Below are 17,229 nucleotides of genomic sequence, written 5' to 3'. Positions count from 1 at the left end.
GGGAGTCCTAGTGGTGGGGAGGGGGTCCCAGTGCTTGGGGGGGGGGTCCCTCCCCAGAGGTGGGTGGGCAGTCAATAAGTCACGTGACTTATTTATAATTATTATTAAATTTTCTTCTTGTTTAGTGTTGGGGGGGGGGGAGGGGGGGGGCGCTGCTGGGGGGGCTGCGGGGGGGTGTCGGTAATTATTATTAATTGTTTTCTCTCGTCTGGCTGTCGGCGGCCTCGGCGCTGGGCTCACACGCTCATTGTCATGCTGGGCGAGTACTAGAGAGAGCGGAGACACCGGAGGGTTAACGGGATGGGGGGGGCACACGGAGGGGGGGGGCACAACCACCACTGCCCCCCGACACACACCTCACACCTCCCGGCCGCTTGGCCAAGGCGAAGAGCCCCCCGCTGGAATGGGGGTGGGGGGGTCGTTTTGCCATAGGGATTTGGGTATCGACCCCCCCCGGCCCCGGCTGCCGCGCCCCCCCCGGGCCCCCCGCCCTCGCCGCCGGCCCCCCCGGGGGTCCCTTACGCTGTCGCTTTGGAAGGGGTTTAAGAAATTGCTGCTCAGTTCGGCGTCGTCCCGGGGGGTGCCGGGGGGGTTGCTCAGGGCCCCCAGGTTACTGGGGGAGCTCTAGGGGGGGGGAGGAAAAACAATGTTAGTGGGGGAGGGGAATGGGGGGGGGCTGGGGTAGGGGGGTTGGGATTGGTGCATGGGGTCCTGGTGCATGGTGACAGGGGGGCTCAGTGCACGAGGGGACAGTAAATGGGGTCCCAGTAATCGGGGGGGTCCCAGTGCATGGGGTCCCAATAAATACCGGGTGGTCCCAGTGCATGGGGGGGGGTCCCAATAAATGGGGTCCCAGTAAATGGGGGGGTGCCTATAAATAGCAGGGGGTCCCAGTGCATAGGGGTGGGTCCCAATAAATGGAGGTCCCAGTAAATAGGGGGGGTCCCAATTATTTGGGGGTGTCCCAGTGCATGGGGGGGAGTCCCAGTAAATGAGGTCCCAATAAATAGTGAGAGGTCCCAGTAAATGGGGTCTCAATAAATAGGGAGGGGGGTGTCCCCCTCAACGGGTGTGTCCCCATCAATGGGTGTGTCCCAATCAACAGGTGTGTCCCAATCAACGGGTGTGTCCCAATCAATGGGTGTGTCCCAGTAATTAGAGAGGGGGTGTGACCCAATTAATGGGTGTGTCCCAATCAATGTGGGGGGGCCCAGTAAATGGGAGGAGGTCTCAGTGTACATGGGGTCTCAATAAATGGTGTCCCAGTGCAGGGGGGGGGGGGTCCCAGTGCAGGGGTGGGATCCCAGTGCAGGGGGGGGGGGTCCCAGTGCAGGGGGGGGATCCCAGTGCAGGGAGGGTCCCCACCCACGGGGATCAGCGTCCCCACACCCACCTTTGGCAGCCCATCCATGTCCCCGGAGCCTGTGGGGGCGACAGCAGCGTGTTAGTGCCCCCCCCACCGCATGTCCCCCCCCCGCCATGGCGGGCCCTGCACGCAGCGCGGCCGCCCGCAGATGGAGCTCACGGGCCGTGGGACGAGGCCACACGGGGCTGAGGACACCCCCAGGTGCGGGGGTTGGGCAGGAGAACCCCCCCCGCCCCCGGCCAGAGCGGGGTTTTGGGTGCAGGAGGGGGCACCCACCTAATGATCCGTTCATGTGATGCGGCTCCATCGCGCTCATGGCACCCATGGGCCCCTCCGGTCCTGGCCCCATCGGGAACTGGAAGAAAAGGGGGGGGTGTGAAAAATGGATTGCGGGGGTCAAACCCCTCCCACAACCCCCCCATAGCCCCCCATCCCCATCACTCACGTTCGGCCGGTTCCCCCCGGGCCCGATGGGGTTCATCATGGTGTACATGTTCTCACTGGAGTTGGTGGAGTCTGGGGGGGGACACATGTTGGGGGGGTGAGGGTGGCACCCCAAATTCCCCCCTCCCCTGCAATGTCCCCCACCTCTGCACCTCGTCCCCGCGCACACTCACCTCCCGGGCTGGGCAGTATGGGGGTGCCGGGGGGGCCACCACCCCCGGGAGGGCCCTGGGTGGGGAGAGGAAAGAGGTGGGTTTTGGAGGGGGGCCACAGCGGGTTTGCCGCAGCGCAGCCCCCCCCGGCCATGCACCCCGATACTCACCACATAGTTCCCAGGGGACGAGGAGGAGTAGGCGATCTGTGGGGACACAAGGAGGGGGTCAGCATGGGGGGGGCATAGCGCCAGCACCCCCATGTCCCCAGTCCCTCCGGGTGTCCCCCCCGTGACTTACAGAGTTGGCGTTGGGGTTCGGCCAGGGCCCGCGGCCACCAGGGCCCCTGCAAGGCAACGGGGACAGTTGAGGATGGAAGGGGGGGGGTCCTGCCGGTGTCCCCCCCACCCTGCGCAGCCACCCAGCTCCCCCTGCCCAGCACTGGGGCTGGGGGACATGGGGGGGCTGGTTCCTTACATGTTCATGGCGGGGATGCCGGGGGCCGGCCAGCGAGCTGGGGGGGGGACGCATCCCGCTGCCGTAGGTCTGAGGGGGAGCGGGGGGTCAGTGACATCCCTGTCCCCATCCCTGTCACCCTGTCTCCTTGTTCCCAGCCCCATCCCTGTATCCCTGTCCTCAATTCCATTCCCACCCTGTATCCCTGTCCCAAATCCCATTCACAACCTTGTAGTCCTGTTCCCCTCCCTGTCCCGAATCCCAAACCCCTCCCATATCCTCATTCCCACCCTGTATCCCTGTCCCCAATCCCATTCCCATCTCGTATCCCTGTCCCCAGTCCCATTCCTATCCCTGTATCCCTGTCCCCAATCCCATTCCCATCCCTGTATCCCTATCCCAAATCCCATTCCCATCTGATATCCCCATCCCCATCCCCACATCCCTGTCCCCAATCCCATTCCCATTCCATATCCCTGTCCTCATCACTGTATCCCTGTCCCAAATCCCATTCCCATCCCGTATCCTCATTCCCATCTTGTCTCCCTGTCCCTGTCCTTATCCTCAACCCCATTCCCGTCCCTGTATCCCTGTCCCAAATCCCATCCCCATCCCTGTATCCCTGTCCCAAATCCCATTCCCATCCCTGTATCCCTATCCCAAATCCCATCCCCATCACTGTATCCCTATCTCCAACCCCATTCCCATCCTGTATCCCTGTCCCCATCCCTGTAACCCTGTCCCCACATCCCCGTCCCCTCACCTGGGGGGCCATGCCGGCCATGCCTCGCGGGGGGTTCATGCGCTGCATCGGGCTCCCCATTCCGGGATGCCCTGTGCACAGGAGTTGGGGGGGAGGCGTGAGACCCCTCAGCACCGCCCCCCTCCAACCTGGGAAGTGTGGGGGGACAGGGACACGGGGACAGGGACCCCCCGACTCACCCTGTGACCGTGCAGGATCCATGGCGTTGGGCAGCAGCGGCTGGGAGCCGGGGACACCCACGGGGGGCTGCGGGCGGGGGGGGGGGACATAGGTCAGGGTGCTGCAGGACCCCACCCAGAGGGGTCTGCACCCATTTTGGCATTGGGGGAGGTGGGGGGGTCAGATCCTCACCTGGTTCGGCATCCGGAGGGGACCCCGGGGGCCACCGGGGTAGCGGGGGGACATGAAGGGCTGCAAGAGAGGGAGCATTAGCGGGGGGGGGAACCGGGGCTGGGGGGGCTGCGGTGTCACCCTGGGGGGGCTGGGGGGTGCGGGGCTCTCCTGTGGGCACTGGGGGGGGGCAGCCGGGCTGTGCCCGGCCTTACCTGGCTGTGCGGCCCCAGCATGGGGGGGGGGGTTGTGGGGCGGAGGTTGGGCGTGGGGCGATGGCTGAGAGCCCGCGGGTCCCTTCAAGAGAAATAAAACACGGTTATGGGCGGGGGGGCCTGGGGAGGGGGTGCAGCGGCCCCCGGGGGGAGCACCCCAGTGGGGGGTGTTGGGGGGACACATGGGGCTGGAGAGGGCGGCCCCAGAGGGATGGGGGTGTCTGGCTGTGCTGGGGGGTCTGGCTTGTGTAACCCCCCTGGCTGCACACATATGGGGGCTGCACACGGTAAGGTTGTGCAAACATGGGGGGAGCAAAACTGGGGCACAATGGAGCCTGGCACGCATGTGGGCTGCCACACGTGTGTTCACACGTGTGCTCTCACACATACAAGTTTGCACACACACACACACACGTGTGCGCTCTCACATACATGTGTTTGCACATATACGTATGCGTGTGCTCTCAGACATATACATCTACACACGTGTGCTCACACTCACGTTTTGCACACTCACAGTGCCCGTGCACACGCCTGCATCACGCAGGGACACACGTGCACACTTGGATCCCACACCCCAACACGCCACGCTCACGTGTGTGCACGCACACATACCTGCACATGTACACGAGCACACACATGTACACACACGTGCACACACCTGCACACACATGCGCACATACCTGCACATGTATATGCGCACACACATGTACACACATGTACACACGTGTGCGCACACACACGTGCACACATCTGCACACGTACACGTGCACACACATGTACACACACATGTGCACACGTACATGTGCACACACATGTACACACATGTGCACAAACACATGTGCACACCCCTGCACACACACACACCTGTACACGTACACGTGCACACACATGTACACACATGTGCACACACACACACACGTGCACACCTGCACACACACGCGCGCACACGCCAGCTCACACGTGGACAGTCCCACACACACGTGCACAGGCAGGATGACACCCCTGTGACCACCGAGCTCCCCCCGAACCCCACGCACGGTGCGGGCAGGTACCTGAAAGAAGGCGGGAGGCATGGGCCCCCCCGGCATCCCCTCGCCGGGGGGCAGGTTCCCCATCACCGGGCTGGGCGCCGCCGCCGCGCTCTGTGGGGAGAGGAGAGCTCAGCACCGGGGGGGCGGTCAGCACAGACCGTCCCCCCCCCAGCCCCGGGGCCACCTTGTTCCCATGTCCCCAACCATCCACAAAACCACCGCGGTGACCCCAAGCAAACCCTGTGCGAGCAAGAGGGCAGCGCGGGGAGAACCCGGTGCCAGCCCCTCCTAACCAAACTGGGGGGGCTGGGGGTGTGAGGCCAGGCCTGGGGGGACCCCGTGGGGGCTGGGGGCGCAGGCAGGAGGCCCCGGCCCCCCCTCGCCTGCCGGCCCCATCCGGGGGGAGCTGTTAAGGGAAGGAATGTGCCGGTTTTCCGGCTCGGCCCCTCCGCCACAACTGGTTTCAATTTGGATGGGAGGAGAAAGGGGGGGACCTCGCACTGCCCCCTCCACCCGGGGGGCCCCCCGCTGCCCCACGGCCCCCCCAGCCCTGCAGGGAGAAGGGGCCCTGGCTGCGTTTGAAAGGGGCATCACCCAGTGATGGGGGAGGGGGTGGGGGCACCCATGGGTGCTGCTGGGGTGGAATTGGGGTTGAGGGGAAAGGGGAGGGTCCCATGGGTCACGCATCGCACCATGCACATGGGTCACAGCTTTGCCTGTGGGGGGGAGCATGGGTAATATGCTGCCCCCCCACTATGGTGGGACCGAATTGGGCCCCCCCCGCCACTCAGCAATGCAGAGTTGCCATGGCAACAGGTGGGGGAGTTTCGGCTCCTCCTGCAGGCTCAAGGTCAGGAGGAAGAAAACAGGATGGGGGGACAAGGGGGATGCAGCCTGGGAGGGTCCCCACACCTCCGTACCATGGGGGGGACCCCAAAATGCTGCTGTCACTGCTCTCCCTGCTGCCATGCACAGGCCAGACCCCCCCAGTGATGGGGACGTCACTGTCCCAACGATGCTCGTGGGGGGGTCCCCATGCACCTCGAGTGGGGGTGGCTGAACAGCAGCCATGGGGGGTGGCGAGGGCCACCCGCCCCACACCAGGGCGGCCTGACTGCACCATGGGGACGGGTTTGGCACCAGGATGGGGACACGGCTGTGTCATGGGGTGCAATGGGGGGGTGGGAGCTGTGGTTCCCCCCGCCAGCAGTCCCCGCTCTGCCTGCCAGGCAGCACTGCCATGGCAACGCGGCCTGACCCGCGCCACGTCCCCGGCGTCACCGCACCGGCAGCCTCATTAATTCCAGCATGGAAATCAGCTCTGTGCCGCGCCGGGGGCCGGGGGTGGCGAGGGGGGGGGCCCTGCTGCAGCCCCGGCAGCCCCCGCGCTGCTGGCGCAGGCACATGCGTGCCCACACGCGCCCATGTGGACCCACTGTCCCTGCGGTGGTGACAGGTGGCCTGGTCAACCCCCCCCCGGATTGGTGCTCCTGGGGGTGCTGAGCAGCCGGGGTGGGTGCGGGTGGGAGCAGCTCTGGCCCCGCTGCAGTGGGATGGGGAGAGGGTGGGGGGCACTGTGTCCCCTGGGGCCTCTCATGTCCCCCAGCAGCTCCAGCCCCAGGGCACCGCGTGTCCCCCACACCCCACATCCCCCAGCAGTGGGGACCCCGCAGCATCCAGCATCCCCCGGTACCATGGAAACCGCAGCATCCTGCAGCCCCCACAGCATCCCCCGAGGCACAGCACTGTTTGCCCCACAGCATCCTGCATTCCGCAACATCCCACAGCATCCCACAACATCCTGCATCCCACAGCATCCTGCAGCATCCCGCATCCCACATCATCCTGCAGCATCCCGCATCCCTGCATCCCACAGCAGCCTGCATCCTGCATCATCCCGCATCCCACAGCATCCTGCATCCCACATCCCGCAGCATCCTGCAGCATCCTGCATCCCACAGCATCCCAGATCCCTGTGGACCCCACAGCATCCTGCATCCCTGGGCCCCAGAACCGCCCCCCATCCCGGAGCACGGTGTCCCCCAGTCCCCCCCACTACTGGACCCTGCTGCCCCAGGACCTGGTTCCCCTCCTGCCACCCCCGTGTCCCCCACCCACCCGCAGCCCTGCGGGCTGTTGACTCTGTGCCAATGATTAACTCGCCCAAGGCAGCGATCAGCAGTGGAGCCGCTGGTCGGGGGGGGGTCCCACTGGTGAGGGGGGGCGTCACCGAGTCCCAGGACCGTGGTGGCCTCGGGGTACAGGGTGAGGCGGGGGAGACCCCAACCCCACCAGCGTGCCTCCAGTTGGCAAGCGAGAGCCTGTTACTCTGCCCATGCTGCGGGATGGGGTTGGATAGGGGGGTGGCCCCTGTCCCCATGGGGGGGATGGGCACACGGGGGCAAGCTGGGGTCCCCGGGTGGGGGGCTGAGCCAGGGCCGCAGGGATTACCCCCCCCACGCTGCCCTGCAAAATAGGTCAGGCTGTGCCGGCGAGGCCAGGGCTGGCAGCACGGGCATTAACCCCCCCACCGCCGGGTCCTCGGCACGGGGGGGTCTCACTGACAGGGGGCAGCGTCGGGGGGGGCACAGAGCCCCCCGGTACTCACATAGTCATGGAAGGCTTTGGCCTCGCTAGAGTGCTCACAGGTTTCCCGGCGGTCGGGAGCAGCACAGTACAGGTCCCAGAAGACGCTGGAGGGGGGGGACAACAGGTCAGGACCCTCCAACACCCATCCCTGTGTTTCCCCCCCACCGCCATCCCCCCCGTGCCCCCAGCGCACCCCCCGCTGTCGCTGAGCCAGCTCACGCTCGCGCCAATGATGGCGAGAGGGTGGGGGGCAGCGATGGCCGGGGGGGACAGCGATGTCTGTCTGTCCGTGTGTCCCCCCACCCCGGTGCGGCGGGGCCTCCCGGCTCCGGCGCTGCCGCCTGTTTTCCCTGGAAACGGTCGCTACGGCCGGAGCCCAAATTCCTGGGACTTTACATCAGGCTGCAGCATCCCGGGGCGGGATGGGGGGGTCCAGCCGCCCGTGCCCCCCCGGCGGGTGTTGAGGTGGGAACGGAACAGAGGAGGGGCTGGTGTGTGTGTGTCCCAGCACTATTTCTGGGTGCCCCCCCGATTTGGGGTGCAGTGGCCGGGCACTGGCAGTGGGAGGGTTAAAGGCCTGGAAAGCACCGTGTCGTCCCCCCCCCAATAAATCACCAACTAATCATTTATTGGAAATGGCCACATGCGGCGGCACCGCGGCGCCCAGCACGGCCACATCCTGCACCCACCAGCTGGGGTGACACCCCCAGTTTGACCCCCCCCCCCCCCCAGCATCAACATCCCCCCCTCAGGGTGCTCTGCTGGGGCCCCCCCAGTGCGGGGGGTCCAGCCATGGGCTGGGACCCCCCCCCCTCGCCCCACGCTTGGTGCCAAATTGGATCCATCTGGAGGGGCCAGGCGGGGGGTGGGGATGTACCCCCCCGAAATCGCTGATGGGAAAAGCAGAGCGGCAGGTTTATGGGGTACAAAGTGATGTGGCAGCAGCGTGGGGATTTGGGGGGGTCCCAACCCCAGCACCAGAGCTACGGGGAGGTGAGGGGGGGGGCCCAATCCCACTACCCTCCCCCGCCCCAACTCACCACCACCAGGAATGCAGGAAGCCGGGGGGCTCTCCCAGCGTGATGTTCTTCTCCCATCGGATCTGCGGAGAGGGGGCATGCGCGGGGGGGTCAGCATCGCCTTCCCAGGCCTGACACCCCAGGGATGGGCTCTGGGGGGGCTGCAGAGCCCCAAATCCATGGGCTGGGGGGCCGGGAGGTGCTGCCCCCCCCCGCTTACCTCCGACAGGAAGGTCTGCGCTGATTTCTGGGCCCCCACGTGCAGCAGGTACTCGTAGACGTACAGAGCCAGCCTGCGGGGACACGGGGACAGGGACGGGGTGTCACGGCCACCCCCAGGGACCCACTGTCCCCAGGGTGCCCCTGCTGCAGTGCCAGCATCCCCGCAGCACAGCGGGACAGTGACACCCCATCCCACATACCCCAAAAAGGGGGGACCCCGAGTGACACCGGGGGACGGTCAGGATGGAGCCCCCGTTAAATAAGTGCGGAATTAACAAGGGGGATCCGATGTCACCTCCGGGCAAGGGACCCCCCACGGGCATCACGATGACACCGCGTCCCACGGGTGACACCAGCCCACAGCAAACGGTCCCATGCCCGGGGGGGCCACCCCGGTTCTCATCGCCGGGATGAGTCAGGGACGGGTGACACATCCCACGCACGATGTGGCCGAGGGGTGAGTGACAGCCTGGGTGTCCCCTGGTTGGGGACCCTCCGGGGGACGCTGTTCCCGGTGCTCCATCACCCCCTGGCAGCGGGAACGGGACCCGCGGGGGTGGCCGGGCCTGGGGGGACCATGGGGGGCTGCAGCCTCCCGGCTCCGGGATGGATGAAGCCCCCGCCGGGGACACCGGTGCCTCCAAGCCCCGGTGGGGACGGGGACAGCGCCGGGATGCGGGGTCACGCTCCCGGTGCCCAGGGGGATGGAACGGCCGGGGGGACCATCACCGCCCCCGGTGCCCCAGGGATGCAACTGCCGGGGTAGACATCACCACCCCTGGTACCCCGGGTACTGCCCGGGTAGACATCACCGCCCCCGTTGCCCCGGGTACTGCCCGGGTAGACATCACCGCCCCCGTTGCCCCGGGTACTGCCCGGGTAGACATCACCGCCCCCGCTGCCCCGGGGACACCGCGTCTCCCGGTGGCCCCGCTGTCCGGCCGAACCCGCCGACTCCCGCTGCCCCGCGGCGGCTGCCGGTGCTTCCCGGCGGGGCGGGGCCGCGGGGGGGTCCGCCCGCCCCTCCGACCCCCCCAACCTCCCGTCCCGTCCCCGCTCCCCCGGCGGCCGCCCCGGCAAACTTCCGCGCCCCCCGGCCCCGCTCCCGCCCCCCGCCGCCGCCGCCGCACTCACTTCTCGCGGGCCTGGCCGTCCGAGGGCACGCCGGAGCCCTTGCCCTTGGCGTACATGCTGGGGCGGCGGCGCGGTCCCGGCTGTCAGCGGCCCCGGTCCCGCTCCCGGTTCCTCCCCGCCGCCATCCCGGCCCCGGCCCCGGCCCCGGCGGCTCCGGCCGCGCACCCGCGGGGGAGCTTGAAACCGCCGCGCCGGGCCGGGGGTCCCCGCGCGCCGCCGCCTCCCCCCGCGCGGCTGTTCCAGCAACACCGCCCGCCCCCCCCCGCCCGCGCCTGCCGCTCTTAAAAGGGCGATGGCAACGGGGCCCGTGGTGGTGGGGACACCCGGGGATGGAGGAGAAAGGGGGCGCGCGGAGGGACAGGGACACGAGGGGATGGATATGGGCACAGCGGGACACGGACATGAACACGAGAGGGGGGACACGGAGGCGAGGGGGGGGCATGGAGGTGCACGGGGGCTGGGGGGAGTGGGCACGGAGATAGGGGACACGGGGGGACACGTAGAGGAGGGGGGGATGGATACGGAGACGGTGGTCACAGAGCGACACGGACACGAGGGGGTGGACATGGAGGGACACAGACACGAGAGGGTGGACACAAGGGGGACACGGACACGAGGCGGGACTCGGAGGGAGACGGATGTGGAGGGGTGGACGTGCGTGGACACGAACACGAGGGGATGGACACGGACACGATGGGCACGCGGCCGTGGATGTGAGAGGGGGAGACACGGACACCAGGGGGCGGACGTGGACAGGGTGGACACAGGGACGTGAGAGGGTGGGCACGGAGAGACACAGACACGGGAGGACGGACACAAACGTGGTGGCCTTGGGGGACACTGACAGGGCGGACACGAGGGGACGTGGCTATGGAGAACAGCGGGGTGGGGACACCCCGGGGCCACGGACACCCCCACGCACGGAGCCCGGACCGGGAGCAGCCCCAGCGCGGCTCGGGGGCTCGGAGCAGCACCCCGGAGAGGGCCGGGGGGCCGGAAGGGTGCTGAGGAGGGGGGTACTGCCCCCTGCCCCCCCCGGGGCCGGTGACGCCCTGGCAGGGTGACACAGGACATTGGGACCCGCCTGTTCCTCTTCCCGCACCCCCGCCTGCGCCAGAGAGGCGGCCGGAGCGCAGGCAAGTTGGGGTGCGGGGGCTGGGGGGGCAGCGAATCACCCCCTGCACCCCGGGGGGCGAGAGGGAGCGGGGGGTGCCAGGCTGGGCTGCGCTGGTTTGCACTGGGAGGGGGGGGGTTGGGGATCCGCGCGGGCGGGTGTTGCTGACCCCCCTGTTTCTCCCCCAGGCGCCTGGCGGGGTGGAGGGGCCATGGGTCACCCTGCAGCCCCCAGGTGTCACCCCACGTCCCCTCTGCTGCTGCTGCTGCTGCTGCAGCCCTTGGCTTTGCTGTGGGGCTGCGACGCGCTGGGCAGCGTCCCGGCCCCCTGCTCCTGCGCCCCCCACAACTGCACCGTGTCCTCCTGCCACTGCCTCACGGCCCAGGGCCACCTCCTCAATGTCACCGATTTTCACGCCCGGGAGTGCGGGGGCAGCGCGGGGCTGGTGGCCGCGGTGGCCGGGGCGGCCGGCGGGGTGGCCGTGCTGCTGGTGGTCACCGCTGTGGTTTGCTACCGGAGGAGGAAAGCGGCTTCTGCCGGCGTGGAGTGGGGGAAGCAGGAGCCCCCCGCGGCCCTGGGGCAGCCCCACTACATCAGCCGGAGCGATGAGGTCGGGGGCAGCGACGCCGGCACCGCGCCCGAGTATGAGAACGTGTTTGTGAGCCGGTGCGCTGGCCAGGGCTGGACGCCGCGGTGGCAGGAGGAGCCGTGCAGGTGAGGGACCGGCTGTGGGACGGGACCCGGCCCCTCCCCGCCTGGGCTGGACAGTGCCGTGGTGTCCCAACCCAGCCAGCTCGTGTTGGGCCATCCCATCCCACCCCATCCCATCCATCCCATCCCACCCCATCCCATCCAATCCCATCCCATCCCATCCCATCTCATCCCATCCCATCCCATCCCATTCCATCCCATCCCATCCATCCCACCCCATCCCATCCATCCCACCCCATCCCACCCCATCCCATCCATCCCACCCCATCCCATCCCATCCACCCCACCCTATCCCATCCATCCCACCCCATCCCACCCCACCCCATCCCATCCATCCCACCCCATCCCACCCCACCCCATCCCATCCCACCTCACCCACCCCACCCACCCCATTCCACCCCATCCCACCCCATCCCATCCATCCCATCCACCCCATCCCACCCCACCCCATCCCATCCCACCCCACCCCATCCCATCCCACCCCATCCACCCCACCCATCCCATCCACCCCATCCCACCCCATCCCATCCATCCCATCCACTCCATCCCATCCCACCCCATCCCACCCCATCCCACCCCATCCCACCCCATCTCATCCATCCCATCCACCCCATCCCACCCCATCCCACTCCATCCCATCCCATCCATCCCATCCACCCCATCCCACCCCATCCCACCCCATCCCATCCATCCCATCTCATCCCATCCACCCCACCCCATCCACCCCATCCCATCCCACCCCACCCCCCAGTGCCACCCCCCGCCCAGTGCCACCCATCCCATGCTGTCCCCTCCCCAAGACCCAGCCACTTGCTGGCGCTGAGGCCTTTTCCCCACCCGCATCCCCAGAGCCACCCCATGACATTTGGTTCCCCATCGGGGACTGGCCACCCCCGGGCCCCCATCACCTGGGCACAGTGTCACCCCTCTGTCCCCTCCCCAGGTCCCAGGTCCCAGCAGACGACGACTATTTCCTGGAGAGCGAGTCAGTCCCCGGGGACCAGCCCATCTACGCCAACATGCAGAGACCCCCCGAGGACATCTACATTGTCCCCGACCAGTGAGGGGCCAGGGGAGCCGGGGGGGACTGTGGGGGTGACACTTTGACTCCCCCTGACTCTACCCTGGTGTCCCCCCAGCCCAGAGGGGACGGGGGTGGGCACTCCCCATGGCTGGGACAGGGACACGTGTCCCCACGCCAGGGACACCTCTCTCGGGGGGGGTATTTTAATCACCCCCCACTTTTGCCCCAGTTCCCACCATAGGGAACGTGTCCTCCCGGGGCTGGTGGCCACTGACCGCAGGGTCACCTTGTCACAGCATCTGCCAGAGCCGTCTCGGCTGGGGACACGTGTGGGGCCACCCCGGAAAGTGGGGGTGTGCGGGGTGACCGCAGCCCCCGGTTCCTCTTCCCCTTTCGGCTGCTGATGGCGAGTTGCACGGCGCACGTGCACTTGGGGACATCTTGGCAGTTGGGGACATCCGGGCACCGGGTCACCTGCACCCTCCCTTTTTTCTGCTAAATCTGCCAATTTTGGGAACGGAACAAAATGCCGTTTTACTTTTTAATGCTCTCAGCAAAATCCCTGAGCCCGGCGCTGCTGTTGGGCTGTGCAGCCCAAGGAGGTCACAGCCCAGGGACATGGGGACCCCCAGGGCTTGTCCTGGTGTCCCCACAGCTCTGCCTGGGTCCCCTGAGCTCCAGCCCTCGTGACGCCCCATTAAATGGTTTAATTACCTTAAATTACCTGCGTAGCTCATGGTCTGCTGGGAGCCCCGCGCAGAACATGGGGTGGTTGTCCCAAAGCCGGAGGGCCCTGGAGAAAGTCCCTGAGCCCCCAGAGCCCAAGTCCCCAGAGTGCGGGTCCCGAGGGACCAAGACCCTCAAGGACAGGTCCCCAGAGCCCATATCACTTTGGCCCAGGTCCAGTGGAGGTCACTGGAGCCCAAGTCCCTCTAGTCCATGTCCCCAGAGCAGAGGACATCACAGCTTGTGTCCCTCAAGTCCTGGTCCCCAAAGCCCATGTCCCCACCCTGGAGGTCCCCGCATCCCATTGCCCTCAAGTCCTGGTCCCCAAAGCCCATGTCCCCACCCTGGAGGTTCCCGCATCCCATTGCCCTCAAGTCCTGGTCCCCAAAGACCCCATTCCCAGAGTGGAGGTCCCTGTATCCCCTGTCCCTCAAGTCCTGGTCCCCAAAGACCCCATTCCCAGAGTGGAGGTCCCTGTATCCCCTGTCCCTCAAGTCCTGGTCCCCAAAGACCCCATTCCCAGACTGGGGGTCCCCATAACCCATGTTCCCCAAGCCCAGGTCCCCACCAGGAGCTGCCAAGGGACCGAGCAGCCCAGGACACCCCCGGGACGCGCTGGAAGCGGGGGCAGGACAGAGAGGAACTGTGACCAGCAGAGCCACCCCATCCTGTGGCGAGTCCCTTGGGGACAATGGCATGTGCCACCGACCTCTGTGCTGGCAGAACTGGGTGGGGGGAGCGATGGTTTTCCCCCAACACAGCTGAGATACCTGGAAATTGGGCATCACCCACATCCCAGCTGGACGTGCCTGGGGCGGTCAAGGCTGCGCTCAGCGCCCATCTGGAGGACACAAACAGCTCAAAGGTCTCCGGGAGCATCACCCGGGTGTTACTCACCCCCCGGGGCAGGGATGGAGCTGGTCCAGCCCTGGGAACCGTGAGGATTTACCGGAGAATTCACGTGGAGCAGGTTCGGCCGAGGGGCTGAGCTGTAGGACCCCCCAGCTGAAGGTCCCTGCTCACCCCGTGCCCTTGGAGAACCCCCAAAATGGGCAAGAGGAGCCACCAGCATCCCCGTTCCCATCGCTTTATTCATTTACATTATGGCATTGTTTCTGTTTTATAGAAATATATAAAATAATAATAAACACAAAAAACCTTTCCCCAAAAAAACCCCTATTTTGCTATAAAATGCAATAAGTTAGCAATAAATAAGAAGGTAGTATAAATAAGGCTGTAAGCGGAGAAAAAATGATGCTCAGACCCACCCCCGGCCCCTTCAGGCTGGAAAGGACCCACCGACAAAATAAATGAAGGTTTTAAACACAGGAAAAGTGGGAGGGGGGAATAAGTTACTGTGGCTTGTGGAGGGAGGGGGGTCACAACCGGAGAGCCCAGGGGGGGTTGTGCCACAGGGGCTGGGTTCTGGGATGCGGTAGCTGCCAGGATGTGTTTGGGGTCCACGGCGACGGCGTCAGGCGCAGTGGCACTTGGTGACCAGCATGTCCTCGAAGACGGTGGACACCAGCCGGCCCTGCCCGTCGTAGTGCATCAGCACCATGGGGTCGTAGGCGGCGGGGACGCAGCAGGGCGGGGGGGTGGCTTTGGACAGGGAGTGCATGCGGGCTTTGATCTGGGCGTGCATGCTGGCCGGCTTGTAGTTGTGGGGGCAGGAGCCTTCACAGAACCTCATGTAGTAGCTGTTGGGGGCGATGACCCAGTCCGACCACCCGATGTCCTGGAAGGAGACCTTGAGGGACTTGAGGCAGCACTTGCCATCGCTCTTCCCGCACTCCTCCTCCAGCCCCCGGGCTCGCCGGGCTCTGCGAACCGTTGGCTCGTGGGTTTCCACCTCCAGGACCAGCGTCTCCCCCGCCGAGGTGGCCAGCGAGGCGGTGACGTTGGCCGTGAACGCCAGCTCCAGGCGCAGCGTGTCCTCGGGACCCGCAGCCCAGGGCTGCACGGCCGCCGTGATGTCCAAGCTCAGGGTGTCCCGGTCCAGCTCTTGGCTCCGCAGGAGCTTGGGGGGCTCATGAGCGCCCCCCAGCACGTAGATACTGACCCGTGGGGACAGCGAGGTGGCCAGAGGGGACGTGGCGTGGGATGCCAAGGACTTCTTGAAGAGCTTCAGCTGCGCCTGCACCACCCGGAGCTGCCGGCGGAAAGTCTCGGTGTGGGACAGGACGAGGCGGTAGCGGTAGGGACCGCGGGGGTCCTGGTGTCCCTGGGGGACATCTGGCCAGCGCAGCACTGCGGGGACAACAAGGACAGCTGATGTAAGAGCTGGCAATCCACCCCCCCACCAGCCCAGGCTCGTGACCGGCTCCTGTCCCGCAGCCAAACCGCCGCCAACGTGGAATCACCCGGATCCCGAGGAGATGCCGAGGTTGGGGACGCGGGGACATTCAGCCCCATCCTCATCCCTGGACCACCCAGGACACACCATCCCCAGGGACCCCCCAACTGGAGGGTCGTGACCCCCCCACCCCAGTTCCCCCCACAGCACAAGGAGTTGAATATTTCCCTAAATCACCCCAGATCCAGATGAAACCCCAAACTAGGGCTTTAGGGATGGCACCTCCCCATGTCCCCTCCGTTTGTCCCCAACTGCTCAGCCCCCGTTCCGAGCACCCACAGCTGCCACTGGGCAAAACCTTCATCCCAAATTTTTGGTGTTTTTAAGCAAAACAGCTCAAACGGCAGCTCCTGTCACTGCCAGGGCGGAGAAGCTGCCCGGGTAAGGGTGACGGGGACACGTGCGGTTCATGCCCAGTCATGTCCCGGCACACACTGACACACCCGGGTGGGGACAGGGCAGGGGACACACGCGGGACGAGGGTGACGGGACGGCCGCGGGGCCGCGGGCACTCACGGGTGGGTGTCAGGCGGTGCAGGCGCCTGGTCCGGGACACGGATCCTTCCTCCTCCTCCTCCTCCCGGCTCCGGTTCCCCATCACCTCGGCCACTTTGTGCCGGTACAGGCGCTGCACCCGGCGGATGCTCTCCTGGTCCAGCCGCTGCCAGACGACGGGGGGAGCCGACATCCCCAGCCGCTCCAGGATCCCCTTCTTGACGGCTTCCAGCTGGGTCCTGTCCTCATCCCACCCGCGCGGCCTCGGCTCCACGCCGGTGACGAGCAGCAGGAGCTGGAGGCAGGTGAGGGCAGCCCCGACGTCCCGCAGTGCCCTCGGCATCACGCAGGGGAGCGATTGATTCACAGAACTTGCGCAAAACCAAGCCGGCGCTGGAGGTGCAGCTCCCGGCGCTGCTGCCCAGGGGATGAATGAAGTGGACCAGATCGGATTTTTATAGGAGCCGAACTTTGCCCGCCCTCCGTCGTCCCCCCCCCGTCCCGGGCTGCCGGCGGGTGACGCTGGAATAAACGCCCAGCAGGAATCTCTCCTGCTCCGCCTGGGATTTCGCACCCCGGTGGTGCCAGGATCAGGCAATTTGCAGCCGCGGAGATGAGAAATATGTCATGGTTTTTCTCAGGCACAAATATTTCCCTTCCACCTCCTGTTCTCCCCAGCCGGCTCGTGGCTGAGGGGATCCCACTCGCTCCATTGGTGAGGGACGAGTGGCCACAGGTGACAAGCGATGGCCTCGGAGGTGGCAGCGGGCGATGGACGGAGGATGATGTGCAGGTGGGGAGCGCTGCGGGCACGGCGCGTCCATCCCTGCATCCTCAGTGGCCACCTCCATCCTTCTCCTTGTGCCGGTCCCCATTCTCACACGGGTCCCCATTGTCACACAGGTCCCCATTCTCACACGGGTCTCCATTGTCACACAGGTCCCCATTCTCACACGGGTCCCCATTGTCACACAGGTCCTCGTTGTCACACAGGTCACCGTTGTCACACAGGTCCACATCATCGCATGGGGCTGAGCTAGACATGCAGTTTTTCCCTAACCCCCCCCCTGAAGCGGCAT

The 17,229-nt window shown here is 66.3% G+C and overlaps 2 protein-coding genes across 2 annotated transcripts; both read right to left on the bottom strand.

Moving 5' to 3' along the window:
• Positions 1 to 236: 236 nt before the first annotated feature.
• SSBP4 (single stranded DNA binding protein 4) lies at positions 237 to 9,818 on the bottom strand (the record flags this gene model as incomplete). Its single annotated transcript, XM_080359311.1, is given in 18 exon segments — positions 237 to 266; positions 523 to 624; positions 1,394 to 1,422; positions 1,643 to 1,721; positions 1,812 to 1,882; positions 1,984 to 2,038; positions 2,133 to 2,168; positions 2,263 to 2,308; positions 2,440 to 2,462; positions 2,464 to 2,508; positions 3,182 to 3,252; positions 3,361 to 3,427; positions 3,533 to 3,592; positions 4,782 to 4,871; positions 7,369 to 7,453; positions 8,390 to 8,451; positions 8,589 to 8,661; positions 9,725 to 9,818. Coding segments are annotated over 18 exon segments (1,080 nt in total). The 5' UTR covers positions 9,781 to 9,818.
• Positions 9,819 to 14,773: 4,955 nt separating this feature from the next.
• GDF15 (growth differentiation factor 15) lies at positions 14,774 to 16,493 on the bottom strand (the record flags this gene model as incomplete). The annotated part of the gene is made up of 2 exons (XM_080359532.1): positions 14,774 to 15,549; positions 16,172 to 16,493. The coding sequence occupies 2 exons, from the start codon at positions 16,491 to 16,493 to the stop codon at positions 14,774 to 14,776; spliced, it is 1,098 nt and encodes a 365-aa protein (XP_080215658.1).
• Between the last annotated feature and the right edge of the window lie 736 nt (positions 16,494 to 17,229).

This window comes from Nesoenas mayeri (genome assembly GCF_963082525.1).
Source record: "Nesoenas mayeri genome assembly, chromosome: 25".
Classification (NCBI taxonomy): domain Eukaryota; kingdom Metazoa; phylum Chordata; class Aves; order Columbiformes; family Columbidae; genus Nesoenas; species Nesoenas mayeri.
This window is presented reverse-complemented; position numbering and strand designations above follow the sequence as displayed.